Source organism: Amaranthus tricolor, chromosome 10, assembly GCF_026212465.1.
Source record: "Amaranthus tricolor cultivar Red isolate AtriRed21 chromosome 10, ASM2621246v1, whole genome shotgun sequence".
NCBI classification, from domain to species: Eukaryota; Viridiplantae; Streptophyta; class Magnoliopsida; order Caryophyllales; family Amaranthaceae; genus Amaranthus; species Amaranthus tricolor.
Genome location: NC_080056.1, coordinates 10,337,623 through 10,360,264, shown reverse-complemented (window position 1 = coordinate 10,360,264; position 22,642 = coordinate 10,337,623). Strand labels below are relative to the sequence as shown.

General features: G+C 36.5%; 1 protein-coding gene across 2 annotated transcripts; it reads right to left on the bottom strand.

The window, feature by feature from the left end:
- Positions 1–520: 520 nt before the first annotated feature.
- Positions 521–22,440, bottom strand: LOC130825439 (isocitrate dehydrogenase [NADP]-like). 2 transcript variants are annotated; one of them, XM_057690674.1, is made up of 16 exons: positions 22,164–22,424; positions 20,724–20,922; positions 13,614–13,657; positions 13,408–13,517; positions 12,917–12,954; positions 12,251–12,328; positions 11,046–11,099; positions 10,866–10,967; positions 10,584–10,675; positions 10,207–10,310; positions 10,050–10,118; positions 9,845–9,960; positions 9,723–9,757; positions 9,505–9,647; positions 9,317–9,439; positions 521–958 (listed from the first exon to the last, which is right to left on the bottom strand). In XM_057690674.1, exons 2-16 carry the CDS (start codon positions 20,770–20,772, stop codon positions 865–867), a joined length of 1,251 nt encoding a protein of 416 aa, XP_057546657.1. In that variant the 5' UTR covers positions 20,773–20,922; positions 22,164–22,424; the 3' UTR covers positions 521–864. The 2 variants fall into 2 exon arrangements, with proteins under 2 accessions (XP_057546657.1, XP_057546658.1); XM_057690675.1 differs by lacking the exon at positions 521–958 and having other exon boundaries at positions 9,505–9,637; positions 22,164–22,440.
- Between the last annotated feature and the right edge of the window lie 202 nt (positions 22,441–22,642).

The window sequence follows — 22,642 nt, the reverse complement described above, 5'->3', positions numbered from 1 at the left end:
TCAGCTCTAGAATTTCATGATGAATTCATTGTGGGATATGCTAATATTAATGTTGGTTTAGTATTTGGAATGGCGCACTTTGGTTGAAGAATGGATTAGAAAATCAGTAGTTGATAATGTTTTCTTAATATGATAAGTTATTTATCTTTTTTTTTTTATGGAGAACAATTCAGAATACCCGTAATCAGAAATGTAGTTGATGTCATTCTTTTCGAGTGTTCAACCCACTTATCCTCAGACAATAGGATTCGAATGATCACTTGTGTCTATGAATGCATTCCATTGGACATTCTTACAATAATGTTGTCTATTTTATTTCAATTTAAGTTACATTTAAAAATTACTTATCGTAAAATTTCGGTGTTATAAATATCAATCCAAATTCAAATCATATTAAAAAAAATCAAACCAAATTCCTTATTCGATTCGGTTTTGTTTGGTTTGGTTTATGATTTTTAACCGAATAACTTTTACCCCTACCCGTGAGCTTGGATTGTATTGAGTTGACTTTGAGGAGTAATATGAAAAATGGTTCGGCTTTATATTACATCACACACCAAGATTAATTGTAACAATTTTTTTTGATTTGCTTATTGCAAATAATATGATTGAACTTGACTATAACAAAGAAAACATGAAATGTAATGAACAAAGAGTAATGTAGTTCCACTGAATTAGAGTATAAATAATGGAACTCGAAATGGTAGAAAATAAAAATTAGAAGGCTAATAAGTAATAAGGCCAAAAGCCCAAATCATGTAACAAATACACAGATTTTATTTGTACTCACTATACTTGCAGACATCGGATTTTATCTGCAAACGATTTATCACTATAGTCATTGCCATCTCTCGGTTGAAGTTTTTACATTTTTGCTCTGGCAGTTAGCCTTGATTTCAGCTCCTCGGCCACAGCATCGATAAACTCTTCGGTGTTCAAATACTGACATCTTTTGGCTCTAAAGTAGTGGATTTTGTAAATGTCAACAAAAAACATAGCACATTTAGCTTAGGATGATTAACAGATAACCAATTCAAACGATGCTTTTGAACAGAAAACCACTGAATGAATGCAAATAAAGAATAAAAGAACATTATTACAAGTCATTTCCCAATCAAATCGGCATCTAACTCTTTATAACATAATTCGTCAAATAAATCTCTTTATGAATTCACAAATCGCAGAAATTGACCCCAAAAAGACCCTAAACAGACCACAATTTGATTTTCCAAATCGTGATTCGCGAGATGATTAGTGTATCATGTGATAATAGTCAAACCAATCAATGAAAACTATGAAATGGTGGCATCTAAAACAGAAAATGTACTTCAAGGTGTTTACATGTGAATTCTGTAATGGGTGATGGTTTTCCAACGAGTTCGACTAATTTAAAATAATGATAATGATGCACTAAGGCTACAAGAAAGGGGCGAAATGCCCCTATTGTTTTGAGCCTTTGGCTGTGGTCGAATACATGTTTTGTATAAAAATTAAAGGTTATTTAGGATATTTCTTCCCGTTTGAGTACCTAATTACTAATTAGTTAGCCCTAAAAAAACCTTTTTCCAATTAAATATTTTGTAACCAATGTTATATTAACTTCACTTAATATTGATGTTTTATTTAGTGTCACCAAGGGTAACAGAGGAAAGAGAGAAAGTAGGAATATTTCAAGTAGGGGCGAATCTAAGATACTAGTATAGGGTCGGACTAACAGTCACCTCTGAACCAACTTGGCTAACATTTTTATGTGTTATATGTTACAAAATTCAATAGTATTGGAGTTTTTAATCAAATGACTCAAGTCATGACCTAGGCAAACTCAAGCCTAGATTCTATTTGTCTACCCTGCTTTCTGTTGGATAAGTTAGATATAAAAGATATAAAAGTTTAAGTATAATTATAAGTTTTAGTTTTACTAAGGTTTAATTCTATGAAAATTATTGACAAGTACTATGAAAATAGTAGGGCCAAGGAGATTATAAAATATTAATTTTATAATTAAGGACAAGAGGTTAAAAACCCGTGTCCAAAAAGAAATAAGAAAATAGTGCTAAATATTGGAAAGGAATAAAGTGGGCCGAAAATTAGAGCACGAAAATTTGAAAAAAATTAGACGTTTTAATGACTTTTTTAAAGAAACAAGCTTCGTTCAAACTTTATTCCCAAAATAAGAGTCTTTGGCTCCAAAGCTAGGCTTGGTATATACTCGCTCTCACTAACAGCGAACTAAAACAAATGGTCAAAAAATTAGTCAAGGGTGAAGTCGCTGTTATTAACAGCGACTTAAGGGTTGACTAGTCAACTGTGAAGTCGCTGTTATTAACAGCGACTTTAGGCGTGCCTAAATACAGCAGTCTTCTTCCTCCTTCCTCATTTCACTTTACTTCGTTTGAGACCCCTAATAACCCACGAAAATCTCCCTCTTCTTTCCACCATTAAAATCAACTTCAATCCTCCAATTAATCTCATCAAATTCCAAGTTCCTACTACTAATTAGTTTTGTTATCTTCTTACAATCACTTCAGGTAATAATTTTTTTGTGTTTTTTTTTTATCTATTTTCGAAAATTAAGGTTTATATTTCTTCATGAACTTTCAATTAAATGCAGGTTCATAAACTTGCAAATCACCACTCCTTGGTGATCTACAGCTTATTAAGGTACTCTTTTATTAGAAATTTTTTAGTTATTTTTGTTTTTAAAAAATATATCATTTATGGTGGTCATTTACACTTGAACTCTATAAATATGTCAAACGTAGTTGTTATTTGCCATGATCTTCATAATGAGGTTGTTTGTTCATGACTTTAATGTAGAAAATGTTTGAATTTAATGTAGAGAATGTTTGAATGCAAACCCTAAATTTGTAAATTATATATATATATATTTATGCAGTCAATAATCAATGTGCCTTGTTTTTAAGTGTTGTTATGAATGTTGTGAACTCTACTTGTGAGGGTTGTTGAATAATGTACTTGCTTTCTTATGAACTTGATAGAGATGTTGATTTTGTACGTATTCTTGTAGAAATGGCTTCATTTTGTATGACTGTTGTATGTTTTTGGAATGGTTCAATTCGAACAAGTAGTAGCAATGTTAAGTATGTTGGGGGAAGACGTAATGTTTGCATGCAACTCAAACATGGATTTGAATGAATTTAAAATTTTATATGCTCTAAGATTGGCATTGACACTACAAGAAGTACTGTTAATGTAAGTTTTAAATACAATATGAATGGAGAATTGTTAGCTCTTCCGGTTGAGGATGAGAAGGCTATAGATGCAATGTGGGAGTATTCAAAGTCTACCTCTATTCCTTCTTTAGAGTTTTATGTAGAAGAGGTACCCCTAGGGAATCAAGATGTCAATGTTGTAGAAACAAATGCATTCCTGAATGTAACTTCTTCTGCTCCTTCTCCTACGCCCTTCCCTACCCAAGAAACCCAAAATCCAATTATGACATCTTCCTCTTCTCCTTCTAATGAACCCAAACAACTTCATATTCAAGTCTCAAATGATGATACTTTTAACTTAGATGATACAAATGAGCCTTGGGATGATGTTAATAGTGAGAGTAATGAATTCGTTGAAGCTTCTTCTGAGGACGATGTAGGTGTTGATGAGGAGGCTCTAGCTAATGACATGACCTTAGGCAACATTCTAACAATCGTTGCTCCTACACCTCATGCACCAGTTTCCCCTCTAGATGAACACGTTGAGGACAACTCTTGGAGGTCTTAGGCATGTGATACAACCTACAACGATGAAGGAGAGTTTCAAAAGGGTATGATGTTTGATAACAAGGATGCCTTGTTGGACGCTATTAAATTGTATCATATTCGTAGGAACGTTGAGTACCGAACTGAGACTTCAAATCAAACCGTGCTTACCTTGAAGTGTAACAGAGGGTGTGTTTGGAGGCTAACGGCTAGGAAGAGCTCCTATTCATCTTCATGGAGATTGTTACATATAAAGGGAAGCATGGGGGTTGTGTATTAAGTACTGAAAATGTGTCAGCTGGACACATTCATTTGACATCTTCCGTGATTAACAATGCTATTAAAAATTGTGTTGCTGAAGACCCATCAATTAAGGTCTCTGTGGTGCGACAAATAAGGAAAGACCAATTTGGTGTCGAAGTGACCTATAAGCGGGCATGGTGTGCTAAACAGCAAGCCCTTCTCTCCATCAATGGGACATTGGAAGACTCTTATTCTCTCCTTCCACGCTTCTTGAAAGCAATGCAAGTTTCTAACCCCGGGACTGTAATTGAGTGGTTCTTTAAGGAAGATAATGATGTTGGTGTGTACGTCCGTCCTAGTATTAGAACTTTCCAACGTGTGTTCTGGGCTTTTAAACCTAGTATTGAGGGGTTCAAGTATTGCAAACCCCTTATTGCTATTGACGGAACACACTTGTACAGTAAGTATCGCCATACATTATTGAATGCGATTGCTCAAGATGGCAACAAGGGAATCTTCCCGCTTGCCTTTGCTTCGGTAGAGAAGGAATGCATAGCTGCGTGGTCTTGGTTTATGGCGTGTATTTGTAAGCATGTGATGCATAGTCCAGGTTTACGTGTTATTTCTGATAGACATGCGGGCATTCTAGCAACCATGGAGGAGCCGGAATAGCAACCTACAATGTCCATCATAGGTTTTTCTTGCGGCATTTGTTAAGTAACTGCAACCGTCAAATGGGTAATGTGAAGCTGAAGAAGATGTATGGTAGGACTGCAGAGCAAAGACACCACATAAGGTCATCGAGGGATTGAAAGCTATTGGTGTTGCCAAACGAGAATTTGTGGAGTTCACTTTCTACCGTGTTAATGATTATTTTGTTAAAAGACGCGAGAATGCAAATGCATGGCTAATTGGGGGAATTAAGTACACTTCACCCGCCACAAGAATTATCACCCGTAACACTGGGAAGGCAAACTTCCATGAGATCGTCGCATTTGACTACAGACGAGGCCTTGTCAAGTTAAGACTTGACGTGGTAATAGAGGATCCACCAAGGGTGGTAAAATACAAAGTGTGGATTTGAGAGAGAGGAAATGCACTTGTAACAAACCCTCCATATATCACTTAACTTGTTCTCATGTTCTTGCCGTTTGTATTAAAAGACACTTATTGTATGAGTGTTTTGTGGGCTCCTGCTACACTACAGAGCTATGTGAATACATATGAATCCATATTCATGCCGTTGATTGATAAGAGGTCATAGCCTCAATACACCGGCGTTGAGGTGATACATGATCCAGATCACATTCGTGGACTAGAAAGACCTAAGTCAAAGAGGATCACCAACGAGATGGACGAAGGGTCAAGGAGACGCAACGCTTGTCGACGGTGTGGTAGTGAAGGTCACAACACTAGAACTTGCAAGTCAAGGTAAACTGTATTTGAGTATAGAAACATAAAGACTATGGAAACAAATAAATAACATAAGTAAACAATTTGAGTATTTGTTAAGTCTTTTACGTATAATCATAACTACAACTAAGTTATTATTGAATTACAGTAGAGATGGATCCAGCAGCTCTAGGCCCTCGCGACCCTAGTATGCTGACGATGCAGTCAGATCACTGGAGCAGTGTACTATGGAATGTCCAGGTTAATTAACTTAAGATTTTGAATGTATATGCCTTAATACTTTAACTTTATGCTAATATAATCTTTGCGTTCAGGTGTCCGACACAGAGACCATATACACTAGGCATCTCGACTCTGCTCCGTGGCAGATTAACGCACGGATCATTCCCTACATTCAGCGAGCGAGGTTGTACGACTTCCACCTCATCGCTTAAGGGAGAGTCGATCGGGCTTTAGTCACGGATTTAGTCGAGCGGTGGCGCCAAGAGACACATACCTTCCACCTACCTCTAGGTGAAGCTACTGTCATTTTACTTGACGTAGCTGTGTTTACACGGCTTCCCATCGAGGGACATGCCGTCTGTACCGTTGGACACCAACTCGATAGTTGGCAAGATATAATTCAGAGTTTTAGGAGTCCGACCCCCCCCCCCAAGAGGTATCCAAAGGGAGTGGGTTGCGCGTAACATGGCTTGCGCAGAACTTCTCGCACCTCCCTGAAAGTGCTGATGAGGCTACCATTGAGAGATACGCTAAGGTGTATCTCTTATATCTGATTGGTGTTGTCTTGTTCTCCAATAAGACTGGCAACAAGGTATAGTTTTTGTACTTGACGTTGCTTGATGCGCCGTGGGAGGTCATCTCCGGTTACAGCTGGGGTTCCGCAGCTCTAGGTTATCTGTACAGGAGACTATGTGACGCTTCACGGAAGAACGCGAAGCAAATCGCTGGGCCCCTAATTATTCTCCAGTTAATACTAACTTTACATGTTATTGCTTTGTTTCTTGATTTGTTCTTATGTTTCGTTTACTTATATCTGTAATTCAAAGCTTTAGGCGTGGGAGCACATTCTCATTGGGCAACCGATGAGGACTGTGGGACGTGGTGCATTTGCGCCACCAATTCTTCCACCACCAGATGTGCCATATGGATCGCGGTGGTCTTTTGATAGACGTACAAGGACTCTCACAGGATCTGGCGTGGGCTTCTACCGCGATCAATTCGATCTACTTCGAGCTGACCAGGTAAAGGCTTCACTTACTAGTCTTGTAACTATCACATTGCATATTTTATTAATTACATTTTCACGTGTAGTTTCGATGGGACCCTTTCCTCGCCGAGGCATACGCTGCATTACGTCAGCGCTCAGGGATATTGTCAGGGAGAGCAATTGTATCTTTGATATGCTTCGACATAGTCGAAGTGCATCTCCCTGAGCGCGTACTGCGCCAATTTGGGATGGTACAGGGCAACCCGCCGCCTTGTGACACAGTGGCGGATCTCCATCACAGCTCACGCAAGGGTCGGGAACCTAAGAACTGGTTGAAGATCAACTTGCGCCATATCGCTGGTTGGGATCACAGGCTAGAGCTGTTGGCCTAAGGTGCGCTGATCGATGCTGTAGGCGCACCTACTTCGGTGGATTACATGTTGTGGTTCCTCTCCATCACTCGTCGATGGATGACACCACGAGGTTTCATCGCAGCCGCCCAGTACGCTCCCGCAGCACCGACGATGACACAGTTTGTAAGTATTCTTCCATGTTGATTATTATCCATAGAACTTACATGTTATAGATTTCATTAACTCCAAATTGAATGCAGGCACAGGGCATTGCAGCTGTCATCAGCTCCAGCCGGGAGCAGCCTGTACGGGAGATTGCCCAAGGCATACTCCTAGGGACACAGTTTCAGCACTTCATTCCAGAAGTCGTTGTGCCTAACACCACTATAGACGCTCAGGGTCATCTCCTCATCATGCCGACGTTCATCTTGAGGAGGTAGACTTAACGTGCCCCGACTATGGTGTCGGGTCCTCACAAGGGGCTAGATCATCCCAGTATCAATCACCTCCCCTACCCGAGCGTCATGCGACCGCCTCTAACTATCGTAAGAGGCATCATAAACCGTGACAATTAGACGGGGTACAGAAGGAGGATTAGCATTAGTATACTGTTTTTATATATTAAACATTAGTAACATCTTGTATATATTGAATATTTGTAACATGTGGACTATTGTGTATATTTTGTAACATATATGTAGATGTGTATATATGTTTATCGTATAATCACATGTTTATTATGAATGAAATGATGTTAATTACTCAGAGTTTTCGGCAATGAATCATTCCACCAAGAATTAGGTATGAATTTAATCAAAATCAAACAAACAATCACATTCAAATAGGGAAAATGCTCTCAAAAATTCAACACAATTTCATTCATGTTCAACGAATCCATATCAAATTACATAGTAACATAATAACATTCAAAAATCATATTAACATTTATAAATTGAGAATAATACTAACATAATACCTTATGTTACCTTCAAAATCGATTAACTAGAACAAGAATGATGGAGTTTGGATACAATGAAGTAGGGAAAATGATGGAGTTATTCATAGAACATAATAACGGCTATTTTTAACTTTATAACAGCTATTTTTCAATTTTACAACGGCTAGTTTAAATCATACAAAAAAGTCAATAAAAGTCAAACCAGGTCAAGCCTAAAGTCGCTGTTACTAACAGCGACTTCACAGTTGACCAGTCAACCCTTAAGTCACTGTTAGTAACAGCGACTTCACCCTTAACTAATTTTTTGACCATTGGTTTTAATTCGTTGTTAGTAAGAGCGAGTATACACCAAGTCTAGCTTTGGAGCCATAGACGCTTATTTTGAGAATAAAATTTGAACGAAGCTTGTTTTTTGAAAAAAGTCATTAAAACGTCTTATTTTTTTCAAATTTCCAAATATTGGAAAGGAATAAAGTGGGCCGAAAATTAGAGACCGTAAGCTTCAATAGAAGTCAGTAGCTTGTAGGGCTTGAAGAAAGCTTCATGGGGTGCTAGAGCTGGCCCAATTAGTGGCTGAATTGATTTCAGCATTAATTTGCGGTTGGGCTTGAATTTTTCCAAAACAGTTTGTATCAATAGCTATTTTCTTGGGCATTAATATTAAACGACTAAATTTTAGCTTGATTTAATTGAAATGTAGTGGTTATTTTTAAAAACTATAACCTAAAATTAATTTTCTATTTTATTTTCTAAAAAATAGAAAAGTGAGGAAATCATGGAATCATGGGTAGTTAATTCTATCATTATATACATATATACCCAATTTCTCTTATGTGAGATACACAAAAACAATTCATAAGTGCAATTTCTTAATTATTTTAAATGATTGCAATATTATTCCTCTCAACCTCCCCAAGTTAAATTCTCTACAAATTATTAAGTTTGAAGGAAATTGATCAATTCTTTTCATTCTATTTCTAAGATTGCTCAATATAATCTTTAATACTTCACAAAGATGAATTATATAGTGTTTATAATTAATTGCAAACTGTTGTATCTCAAAAGTGTATTACAGGTTTTAAGCCTAAGCACCACGTAGAAGGAATAACGCTTTTAGGAAAACTAGATAGTGTCTCGATTTGGTATCAAGTTTCCACAGCCAGTATTGTCTTAAAGTATCTTCGATTTAAGATTATTTATTTATTTTAAGTTAATTAAATTCGTTGTAATTTCAATTCCTAGAAATTTGTATTGGGTTGCAAAGACTTGTAATCTCTTCAAGTTTTATTCACATAAAACATTTAACAATCTAAAAGTGTTACTTTAGATTTAATACTTTAGCAAAGGGAGAACATCAATTTGCAACATAGAGAATAGGAATTTTTCTACTGAACGGTTTTAAGTAATTGTTTGAACTTACTTAGGCCCATGTACAAGGAGTGCCAGGTCTTTAGTCATCTTCCCCGATTCAACAGTTCCAACACATGCTGCTTCAAGCTTACTGGTGAAGTCCAAGAGCTTGGTGTTGTCATCCAACTTAGCCCTGGAAATGTCCCCTTTAATAGTTTATCATGAACTTTTGGAAACTATCACTAGACGAGTTGATACCTGTGTGCAAGCCCACGTGTCCAGGCAAAGATGGATGCTATACTGTTGGTACTTGTTTCACCTCTTTTTTGATGAACGCGAAAGTGGCGAGTAACAGTCCCATGAGCCGCTTCAGCTTCAATTGTCCGTCCATCTGGACATACCTGGATTCCACCATTAAATTATTATGAAAAATATAGACACGTGCAACAAAAATTAAAAAATGAAAGAACACGAACCAAAACAGATGTCATCAGCCCAAGTGACCCAAAACCTGCATTAGTAGAACAAAAAATGTTGAAAATTCTCAACAATTACTTGAACGACATCATTAAGTTTTTAAGCAGAATTGATTTGTAACCTTGAGCCAAGAAGTCACTTTGGACATCTCCATCATAATTCTTGCATGCCCAGACATAAGCCCCTTCACTCTTCATAGCATAAGCAACCATGTCATCTATTAGACGATGTTCATACCTTAAAAATATAGAAATTTTTGTTAGATTGCCAAAATTAAAGAAGTTTGATCAATAATGCATGCTAAGAAACAAGAAGTTAGATCTCACCATATTCCTATAGCCTCGAACTTCGACTTCCACTTTGTTTCATAAACTTCCTGGAATATATCCTTGAACCTTCAACAAGGACATCAGCACCAAGGAATCATGGAAGTGAAGTAACAATTTCCGAAAGAACACACTTTGTAAAGTTCTAAATCGTTACCTCCCATCATATTTCTTCAGAATGGTGTTTTTTGTGCTGAGATAAAGTGGCCATTTCTTTTGGAAAGCAGTGCTCATAGAAGAGTCAGCAAAAGCCCGTATTGACTGTTGCCAAGAAAATATTACACACAACAATAACGTGACAACATTTCATTACCGCAACGCTGGCTCCCACCTAAAGTAGAGTTTAGGAGGGTCGGATATACACAATTTTACCGTTAATGATAAAACTAGCAAAGAGGTTATTTCCGATTAACCCTTGGTAGCAAATATCATGTCCAAGTTCACATGAAACAGTGCACAAGAAAATATAATACTTGACGTAAATTAGTGTGACAGTTAGTCAAGATAACAATTTCCTGACGGTTGATGAAGTACCTCATTAGTATTATACATTGACATCGCAACTCCTCCGGGATTTTTAAATCGAAAAACTTCTACTTCTGTCTTCTCACCTTGCCCATCTGGAACTGCAAACATTCACACTCTTATCATTTGAAAGGTCTGAAAAAAAAATGAAAAGTCATGGAACTTTTATCTGTAAGGGTAAAAAAGAGGCCACATGTATCACTGGACAAAGTGTCAACTACTATACGCTAATCTCATTTTTAAAACACTAAAAGTTGGAATAGCAAGCATCCAGAAGAGACAGGGATTTACCAAATACCATCTTAAGAGTTCCTGCTCCCCGAATGACTTCCTCCGATGCACGGTACTGATCTCCAAAAGCATGTCTTCCAATGCATATAGGTTTTGTCCAACCTGATTGAAATATTCCTAACTTTTTACAACGTGGTTGGACTTTTTGGGGGGAGACGTGCAAAAAGGCTAACTGATTACCTGGAACAAGCCTTGGGACATTTTTGCAGATTATTGGTTCCCTGAAAACGGTACCTGCAAGGATGACATAGAATTTCAGTTTGAAAAATCTTTCAGCAAGAGCAACTCATATCATGGTGCAAAATTGCGGTCCCAGTAGCGATCGCAGATCATGGGAACGGAAAAAAACTCAATCAACAGTCAACTCATACCATGATAAATATAAAAGTTATGCTGGATGATAAGTTTTTAATTTGTTTTTGAACTAACTTTTTAGTAATGTATATTTTAAATGTCATATATTATCACTTTCTAAATAATTAATCAAATAATTCTAAATTAATCACAAATTTAAAACCATTACATACATTTATTAACACCATACTCAAGTAACAATTAAAAAAATTACAATTTAAACATACAATTAAAAAAACTTTAACTATTAATACATATATGACATTGATCCCTTTAAACACTCCCCCCCCCCCCCCCCCCACCCCAAGGCAGCCCCACGTTCTTTGACTTTTCATTTCCAATTTCTTCATCTCTCTCTATTCTCTATTCTGTGATTTCCAACTTTCAACATTCAATTTTCAAGTTCAACCCTTAGTTCTCTCTTTTTTCTTCTCTAATTTCTATTCCATAATTCTGTCATTCATGTCAATCTCACTTATTCTAAACTTCAATTTCTTAAGTGAAAGAAGTCGTAAGCAGGTGCTTGCGGGATTCAAGCTTGGAGGTTGGCACTAAAGCATGCAGTTATCAGGAACTTAGGTAGCACTAAAGCAATGTTTTTATAATGTTGCGAGAAAGTTCGGCATGTTCGCAAAGAGATCAATACATTTGGAACATATAGGACAATAGAATTCCTTCACACCCCCACCCACCCCCCACCCCCCACCCCCCCCCTCTAAAGTTATAGAAGATTCATTAAGCAAAGTGTTTCCCAATATGAGTATGAGAATGAACTTGACATCTAAGAATTCAGAGATGGGGAACGAAACAAATTCTTCCCCATCTTCTACTCAACAGCTCACATAGAATGCAAGGACAAGGGTAAAATAGAAGGGATTGAAGTGACATCCATCCCTTTAAGCGATCATCAGTAAATTAGCCATATAAAGGTAGAACTTGAAATAACATATAAATGAACTAGAATTCTAAACCCCAAGTACTAAAGATACAGATTTCACAACTAGAAACAAACACATAAGCAACATTTTTACCATTAAGGATATTTCTTAATGTCCCATTTGGACTCTTCCACATCTGTTTCAAATTAAACTCCTGTACACGACCTTCATCTGTTGAAAACCAAAGAAAATGATTAACAACATAAAATGCTTTTCGAACAAGAAGTGTCAGAAATTATAGAACCACATATGAAAACCAAAGTCCCTTCTTCTCTATGAAAAACAATCAGGCAATCTTGTATCTCATACAAGAATTCCAACTAAGAAGATACAACAACATTGTATTACTCCAGACAGGTTAAAAATGCAGCTCGCCCTCCATGATTTCCTTGTTCAGTGCTAATTTATCAACACACCAGCCTATATCACATCATTAATGCTCAAGGCTGCTACCCTCTTAACAACTTTCCCAGCCCCATAGGTGACCTAATTTGAAGACTGAACAACTAGTGGCCCATTGACAGAAATATAGTTTCATTACTTGCTCCTAGACGTTGATCACGCCTTTACCATTGGAAGATTCAAGGATTTGAAAATAGTATGAAGTTAAAAAATAACTAAGTCGAAAGTATTCATATTAATTTAATTTAAGGAGAATAAAATATTTAGATTAAAAAACTACACAATATTACAGTTATCAATATCATTCAAGGGAAAGGTTCCATCTTCAAAAAGAGGGAAAAATTAATAAAGACATACCAGGTGTTATAGTTGCGCATTTGATAGCAACATTATACCTGATACAGATGAATCAAGATAGAACTATGAAAAAGTACAAACTGCACAAACAAAAAGAGCATATTACATGCATTTTAACAGCAATAAACCTGAAAAAGTAGTTAAAAGTAATTAGGTTTCCATCATTAGAAAATAGCAGAACAAAACAAATTTTTGCATGTAATATCAATAGACTAAGGTACATTTACTAGTTCCATACTGATACACGACGTCCAGGGACCATTATCAACTAACTAAATCATTAGCAAGAGTTTATAGCTTCCTCGGGGCTATCTTATTCCTCCACGTAGATGACAATTATTGCCAGGCTACCAGCAATAACAAAGAACTTCTGTGTTTCATCCCATCATAAATGAAACAAGAAGCCATTTGAATTTATTCCCAGGGATATACTGGTGGCATAATGTGATTTACAAGGTAGACAATAGCATAATTCACAAGACGGAAATTACTTGAGTGTAGCTTCTGCACTTTCTATGGTGACTTTGTCATTGGTTGCATCACGATTTGGGAGACCGAGATCAAAGTACTTTATATCCAGCTCCAGAAAGGGGTATATAAGCTGTCTCACATTTATACAAAGAGATGAAGTTGCAATCAAGATATTGCCTAAGTTACGTAACAAAACAAAGACATACATACAGCATTATAATCTAACCTTCTCTTTAATAGATTTCCATATTACTCGAGTCATTTCATCTCCTAACATGTCAAAGATGCAAAAAGTTATAACGTTGAATGTAGAGATACATCTTAAAAAGTAGCGTATCTTGAAACCTGAAAGTGCTATATGTTTAAAACATGTAGGTTAATTCCATAAAAAGAGGATGATTCACAGTCCTCATACTCCTTTTGCTATGTATCTATGATCATAAATGATTATGGTGTTATGACTAACATTGCCATGTGTGTTAATGATGAATATTAGGAAGAATCTAGAGTAATTGTAAATTAAGAATTGTTCAAAAATGTATGGAATAGATCGATTCGTATGAATAACGTTCAAAATGTATTCATGTGTGTAGAATGTAAATACAAATCGTAAACTGTAACCTAAGAATGATTACAATAAAATGAGATAGTAGTCAAGCAATTCGAGAAGTTTTAGGTCTCCCAAAATGAGTCATAAAACTCATCCAATTTCTATTACAAGATGATTGAATCATTATTTCTTATCTTTCCTCCCAATTTATACTACTTATTCCTTAAACTAACTATTTGCTTATTACTCTCTTTGTCCCTCTCATTTCGGTGAAATTTAGTGGAAAGGGTAATTGGGGTGGAGAATGAGACAAAAAATAAGTGGGGGATAGAAATGAGTGGTTAACATGGGGAGAGAGTATAAGTTTGTGGATAAGATTAAAAGAATGCTAGTGGGACTATTGCCAAAAGAAATGGTGTAAAATCAATAGGATAAATCAAAATGAAAAGTTGTGCAAAATGAGAGGGAGAGAAGGAACACTATTTATTCGGTAATTCTTATGCCCCTCCTACCCATTCATTACATTTTCAGCCCCAAAAAAACCACCTTATCCACAAGGTGGGTGAAAATCGACTTGAACTTCAACCTTGCGCAAGAAATAGATTTGTTAACAAATGGGCTTGATCAGATATACTCCCTCCTATTCAGCTTATGTGTCCCATTTAGTTTTTTTACACTTGTTTAGGCAACATTTTAACCCTTAATATCTCAAATTATTCTTAATTAACAATTATAAAAAGCTGATATTAATAATCCTTGTATTGAGACGAATCAAACAAGATCCCACATGACTATGTTTTAACTTATAGATTAAGAGTAAAATACAAATTAAGAGTGATAAGTGAATAGTACCCAAAAATAAATGGGACAATTAGGCTGAATAGGAGGAAGTATTAGCGAGCAAGTGATAAATTTTGACAAAGACTGAGAAAATGAATCAGCGAAGTGAGTTTACTATTAATGTTCACATCATCATTGATGTGTAGGTAATATTATTGCTATGAGCTTTCCATGAGTTTCTTTTCTTTCAAATATGCCCCCACCGTTAATTGTAACCATAATGGGCAGTAACCCATAATGAAACACTCCCTGTACAAAAATTTTCTTCCATCATCACCATCCATCATCATCTTCACCAAAATTTTCTCTCTCCACTCCTTCTAATCCTCTTAACCACGAAGTCGAGTTCTTCCCCCAAACATGAGCTCCACTAACATGTAGGGATGGCCATATGTCGGATCTGGATTGGCTCCAGCTAGACCCAGATCCAGACCCTAGTTTTTTTTATTGGACCCAAACCCGGATCCAAGTCCATAGGGTCTAAAAATTTTAGACCCGAACCTAATTTTAAAGGTCTAGATCTAAGTCCAAAACAATTTTTTTTCTTGAATTTTTTGAAAAATTATATATTATACAATTTCGACATTCGTACAAAATTATTTAAAGTTTTTCGACTAACAAGGATCTTGTAATATTTTATGCTAATTGAGCGAATAAATATATAAAGCTTTTCAACATACAAGTTTTTATACCAAAATATTTATCAAGTCTTTTAATTTTAAAAATATATATACAAAGACCACATTTCAAATTACATGAACCGATAAAGTTTAAAATCAATTAATGTTCAAAAATATAAAGAAATTCCAAATCAAACAAGTAAATACACATGATAACTAATATATAATTTAGAAAAAAAGATGTAAATGGGTCCACGGGTCGGATCTGGGTCTCAAACGTGTGGACCTTAACCCCAACCCTAAGGTCATGGACCCAGATCAGACCCGGATCCATAGACGAAGATGAAATGGGTAAGGAGGAAACAGTGGAGGAGGTAGAAGAGCAAGCTGAGCTAGAAGATCCCATGACTGGGCTTTCGTTACAATCCATAATCGGGTTTACAAAACCCAAGACCATGAAGTTAATTGGCCAAATTGTTGGAAAAGAGGAACGGGTGTTGATTGATTCTAGAGCTAGCAGTAACTTCATCTCCACCACTACTGCTTGACAATTGGGACTATCAATTTTTCCATGTAAGCAATTTGAGGTTACCTTGGGTACGGACATGGAGGTTTTCGGAGATGGTATTTGTACCGAGGTGCTGCTGTCCTTACAGGGGATCGAAATTTGTGATCGATTTTTTGCTCTTGAGTTGGGTAGTTTGGATGTCATTTTGGGTATTCAATGGCTTGAAAAATTGGGTACCGTAGCCATCAATTGGAAAACCCAAACTATGAAACTTCAATGGAATGGAGAAATGTGTGACACTTCAAAGAGACCCGGGCCTTCAATGCTCCAAGGTCTTACTAAAATCTATGTTGAAGCTATTGAGGGCTGAAAAGAATGGAATCTTGATAGAATGCAATGGATTACTTGAATCAGTGTCTACCCCTAAACATCCCAACCCTATACCAGCCTTCCTTACTGCCACATTAACCAAATATCCCCAAGTAACCCAACCCCTTCCTCACCTGCCTCCTCCACGTTCCAAGGATCATGCCATCGTTCTTAAGGAAGGGAGTGATCCTGTGAGTATCCGCCCTTATAGATACCCGTATGCATAGAAGGCTGAAATTGAACGAATGGTGCAGGTTTGTAGGATATGCTCAAAGCTAGCATTATTCAACCATCCACTAGCCCTTTCGCTAGTCCTGTTATCCTTGTTAAGAAGAAAGATGAGTCATAACGTTTTTGTGTAGATTATCGTGCTTTGAACAAAGTTACCGTGCCGAACAAATTTCCTATTCCCGTTATTGACAGGTTACTGGATGAATTGATGGGAGCTACCTTTTTCACTAAGCTTGAATTGAAATCAGGCTATCACCAGATGCGAATAAGGGCTGCTGATGTGTGCAAAACAGCTTTCCGGACTCACGATGGCCATTACGAATTCTTGGTTACGCCCTTCGGACTCACGAATGCACCGGCTACTTTTCAATCTCTCATGAACGAGGTATTTCGGCCTTATTTACGCAAGTTTGTACTTGTATTTTTTGATGACATCCTTGTTTATAGCCCCGATGAGCACACCCAGCAAACTTATGCAGATATTGTGTTGCATACATTAGCTACTCATTCACTGATCATTATCTCAACACAAGGGGTAGCAGTCGATCCTGAGAAAATTCCGGCCATCATAGGGTGGCCTATTCCCAAAAATCTATGGGAGTTACGCGGATTTTCGGGCCTCAACGGTTACTACTGTTATTTTGTCACCGGATATGCTCACAAAACCCACAAACTTACCAATTTACTGAAGAAAGAAGCATTTTGCTGGGATGATTTTGTAGCGGCAGCTTTCGATGTACTAAAACAAGCATTGACTCAAGTTCCTGTGCTAGCAATTTTCGATTTTACTAAGCTCTTTATGGTGGAAACAGACGCTTCGGGACATGGTCTTGGCGCCGTTCTTCTTCAAGATAATCATCCAATTGCCTACTTTAGTCGCACTTTGGGTCTTCGTGCTCAACAAAAATCTATCAATGAACGCAAATTAATGGCGATCGTGTTCTCCATCCTACGATGGAAGCATTATTTGATGGGTCGCAAATTTGTGGTGAGGACTGACCAATTTAGCCTCAAGTTCATTTTGGAACAGCAGGAAATCAGAGCCGAATACCAAAAATGGGTCATGAAACTTATGGGTTTTGACTTTACTATTCAGTATGACCCGGGCAAATCTAATACAGTGGTTGATGCTTTACGACGCCGTGAAGGTGACCCTACTGCTCAATTGGAGTTATGTACTGCTCTCGGTTCCATTTCAATTGATTAGGAGTTGTTGAATCGTGAGGTGCACGCCGACTCCACCTTATCCAAAATCTCTCAAGCAGTCCAAACAGAAACTGATATTCCTTTGGGTTTCACCATTCATCATGATAAGCTCTTTTATAAGGGCCGGTTCGTTTTGGCAAAAAGGCTTCCCCATTTATTCCAATTATGCTCAAAGAATACCATGATACTACTATTGGTGGCCATGGGGGTGAAGTTAAAACGTACCAACGTATTGCTTTGGAGTTGTATTAGGAAGGTATGCACCGACAAATCACTCAATATGTCCGAGAATGTTCCATTTGTCAACAACAAAAGGCTTCTTATCAGACTCTCGTTGGGCTTCTTCAACCCCTCACTGTTAACACATGCGTATGGGACAATATTACCCTGGATTTTGTTGAGGGTCTTTCTAAATCTGAGGACATGGATACGGTTTTGGTCGTTGTTGATCGCTTTACCAAATATGCTCACTTCCTGGGATTGAAGCACCCCTTTACCGCCTCATCTGTGGCTGCCTTGTTTGCTAAAGAGGTAGTTCATCTACACGGTTTTCCTTCCTCCATAGTGTCCGATCGAGATCGTATCTTTTTGAGTGCTTTTTAGCGTGAGCTATTTCGTTTGCAAGGTAATAAACTAGTCCACAGCACTGCTTTCCACCCGCAAACCGATGGTCAGTCCGAGATCGTTAACAAAGCTCTCGAAACTTACTTGTGATGTTTCATTAATGGCCAACCCAAACATTGGGAAAAATGGCTATCATGGGCTGAATTCTGTTATAATACCGCTCCACATGCTACCATCAAGATGAATCCGTTTCATGCCTTATATGGACGGCCACCTCCCCACCTCGTCCGATTTAGTCATACTCGTACGGTTGTCAACAGTTTGGAAGCAATGCTTCAAGAACGTGATGCCATGCTTGATGAGATTCAATTTAATTTGCTCAAAGGGCAACAAGTTATGAAACACTTTGCGGATTTGAAACGTCGGGAAGTCTCTTTTGTTGAAGGTGACCTGGTGTTCCTCAAGCTCCAACCATACCGTCAAAAGTCCTTGGCCAAACGACCTAATGAGAAATTAGCTCCTCGATTTTTTGGTCCATACTCCGTGCTCCAAAAAATCGATAAGGTGGCTTACAAGCTTGATCTTCCTCCCTCTAGCTTGAATCATCCGGTCTTTCATGTGTCTCAACTCAAGTTGGCTCAAGGATTCACGACTCCTTCAACCATTCCCCCACCACTCTCTAGTGACATGGTTCTTGATGTTGTGCCTGTTGCTCTCCTGGCTATTCGCCACCCAAGTCCCAACCTTACTGAAGTACTTGTGCATTGGCAAGGTCTACCAAGATCTAAAGCTACTTGGGAGAACTACGATAAACTCCTCTCTACCTTTCCTTCTCATCACCTTGAGGACAAGGTGAAATCCTAGCCGAGAGTATTGTCGTACCAGCTGATCCAGCTACGGCTTGAAGGTTTACCACAGACGTAAGAAGAATATGAGCTGAAAATGGGCAACAAATGATGAGGTGGCTGCATTCTGTTATAAAGTATATCCTAGAAGGCATTTTTTGTAACCAATCCCTTTGGCAGCAAGTTTTGTAATAATTGTGTAGCTATAAATATATGATGTAATAATGTGATTGGATATACTGGAATATACACTAAACATTCCCCTCTTTCTGTACTCTTCTCTCTCTCTCTCTCTTCTAAATTCTACTGTCTCATTCTTCATTCTCCTCTCTCTCTTTCTTTTCTTTCTTCTTTACTTATTGATACTTGCTGGGTCACCACAGTGAAGCTAGTAAAGCTTAAGGGGGAGAAATTTTTCAAAGCTTCTGCATTGATGTTGGGTGCGGGTAACTCATGTTGTGAGCTTGTTGCAGTTATCATTGAGTGCCCAATCACTTGTGAGGGAGTAAACACAAGAAAGCTAGAGAGAGATCTTAGAGTGTGCTTGTACTTTATGTATGTGACCACACACCATTAAAGGTGTTTGAGGTTAAGTAACAAACACATTGTCAATGTGTGTATGTGTTGTAATCTTTATGTATTACTTAATAATATAAATTTGATGATTACAGTGGTAACCTAAGATACCCAAAATTACTTGTCTTCCGCTTCATTTCTCTATTTTGACCTATGCCATTATTGCCCCCTTTGTTCTTGAAAAAATTTTCCTCTCATTTCTATTGCTTGTATGTCTCCAATACAACATATATCATGCAACATAGTGGCATTAATGGAATTTTTTTGTTTTGCACTCCGCACCATAAATTCTGACACCAAATTATCAAAAAGGTTGTATATTAAAAATATGAGCTAGATTATATTTGAGTTGAATTAGTTGTTTAGTTTGAGCTTAAATTTCCGGCTATTAGAAATCAATAATTCAACAATTCAGTCTTGAGCCTAGGGTTTTACTAAGTGCAACTCTTTTGATAAGGGTATAGTCTACCGTCATCCGAAACTGATGAATATACTAGGTATAATGATGATTGTCAACTGAATCTAAGAGGCCGAAAAAACAACCTCCATAGTCTCTTCATTACAGTCAAACAATTCAATCAATAAGTGATGCTTGCAGCTGCATATCAATATCCAATCCCCATATCTTGCCTATACGCAAGAGCATACTGATCACAATTTTTTAATTCAGAGAATTTGGTCTTTACATAGTAATCCCAATTCATGATCACAATTCTTTGCATAAGTGTTAAAAACACATCTAAGTTTCGATCCCAACTTCAAAGTAATCCCAAAAAAGAAAAATGGTTTTTACATAAGTGTTAAAACCAAGATCACAAGTAGTGATTGAAAATGGCGATCAATTGTCCTTAAAAATTGAATCAACCCAGAAGGGAGATAGCTAAATTGCTTGCAGATACAGTAACAATGAAGCAACGCCCAGAGAAAAATTAAGGTGGAATTATCCAGCTTCGGGGATTAATTGATTTAATGAAGAACAAATTGAAGAAGGAATATTCAAATAAAAGGTGGAAGAAGGGTTAGTTACCGTCCATTTCAACAATTGGATTGACCACTTTGATCTTCTGGACATCCATTAGATATCTCTTCCTCTTCGTGCTTTCTCTTTTTCCTCGTGCTATACTTATTGTGAGAGTTATGTCTTCTTTTTCTCATTTAGTAGTCTACTAGTCAGCTAGGGATCGCACTTGATCAGACTTGACCCTAGGAAAAAATTTGATTTGACCCTAGGAAAAAGTTCGATTAGAAATTTTTAATATGTGATGAAAAGTTCAATACTCTATAGTCCATATAATCCAACTACAAATGGAATTTTTGAAATACTTCAAGCAAAAAAAAATTAATTAAATAAACTAAGTTCTAAACTTATTTCAAAAGTAAGTGTAAAATTTTCAAATTTAATGTTTAGGTCTGTTCGCAGTCATCGAACAGGTCAAAAAAATACAAAAATAGTTGTTCCCACTTAGTAATTAGGAACAGCTATTTTGTTCAATTGCTCTTCGCAGTTAATAATTGCGAACAGGTCAAAACAGGTCAAATAGTTGTTCGCAGTCAGTAAGTGCGAACAGCTATTTTATCTTTTTCGACATGTTCACAGTTAGTATCTGCGAACAGCCCCAAACTTCAGATTTAGAAATTTCACGCTTACTTTTGGAATAAGTTTAAAACTTAGTTTATTTAATTATTTTTTTTTTGCCAAAGTATTTCAAATTTTCCTACAAATCCAAGGCGGATCTCAAAAAACACATGTAATTTGATCGAATCATACGTTGACCCTATTTCAACTTAATCCCACAATTAATTTCGAATCTGACTTGTTCTAAATATTTAATTGTATAATTTTCTATACAAATATTTATATTTTAAAATTGATAGTTATATTAATGCTTAAAATCATATGTTATGCAAATTTTTCTATTATAAGATTTTTATCAAGTCTAACCAAATAATTAGATAGTATGCATAAAAACATAGTTGATCATCAAATGCCATATAATTATATTAAGAGATATTCTATATGATAGGCACGAATTATTACAAAAAGTCAATGGTAGTATTTTTAAAAAAACTTTCCACAAGATAACACTCTACTTTTAAATATTGAGCTACAAAATTATGAAGAAAAAACGTTTATTTTTCCGTTATTTTATAAAAATATCATTTTATCCTTCCTCTTTCATTCATCTTCTTCGTCCTCAACTACTTAAGTCATATCAAATTTCATCCATTATTAATATTTCTGCAAAACTAATCACAACTACACAAAAAGCAGAAACAAGATTGACCACTCCCACCATCAACGCAACAATAAGTTATTTACTTTTAATTAACGATTGGTTTAATTATATCAAAATTTTCTTTTTAATTATTTATCATAGTATATTCCTAATTAGAAAAATATGATAGCTTATTGTGAGAACATTAAAATACTGTATATTAAAGAAAAAAAAATCAATACAAGACATACATGAGGGAAAATGGAAGGAAAATGGGAAACTGCTGGGTAATTATAATCATCATCATCTTCATCAATCAAGAAAGAGATTTTCCTATATAAATCAGCAAAGAAAAGATCATCTTCTAAGGTTACATCTAAAGCCATGTTTGTTAATTAAACTTACCAAAAAAGAAAAGAGCTTAAAACTTGTGGGTTATTGCTAGGCAAAATATAGTAGAAAACAAACAAGGAAGAAAATTACAGCTAAGAAAAGCTAAGAAGAAACACTAATCTAAAGTAAATAACTTGATGGAAAGGAGTGGAAAAGATAGGCGAGGGAATGGGAGATCATGTGAGTGGAAGAGAAAGATACAAATGAATGGAAGAGAAAGGTTAAAATGATAATTTCACAACATAACGAAAAAAATAAACTTTTTTCTTTATATATTACTGTAGCTTAATGTTTAAAAGTAGAGTGCTATTTTATGAAAATTTTTTTAAGAATTACT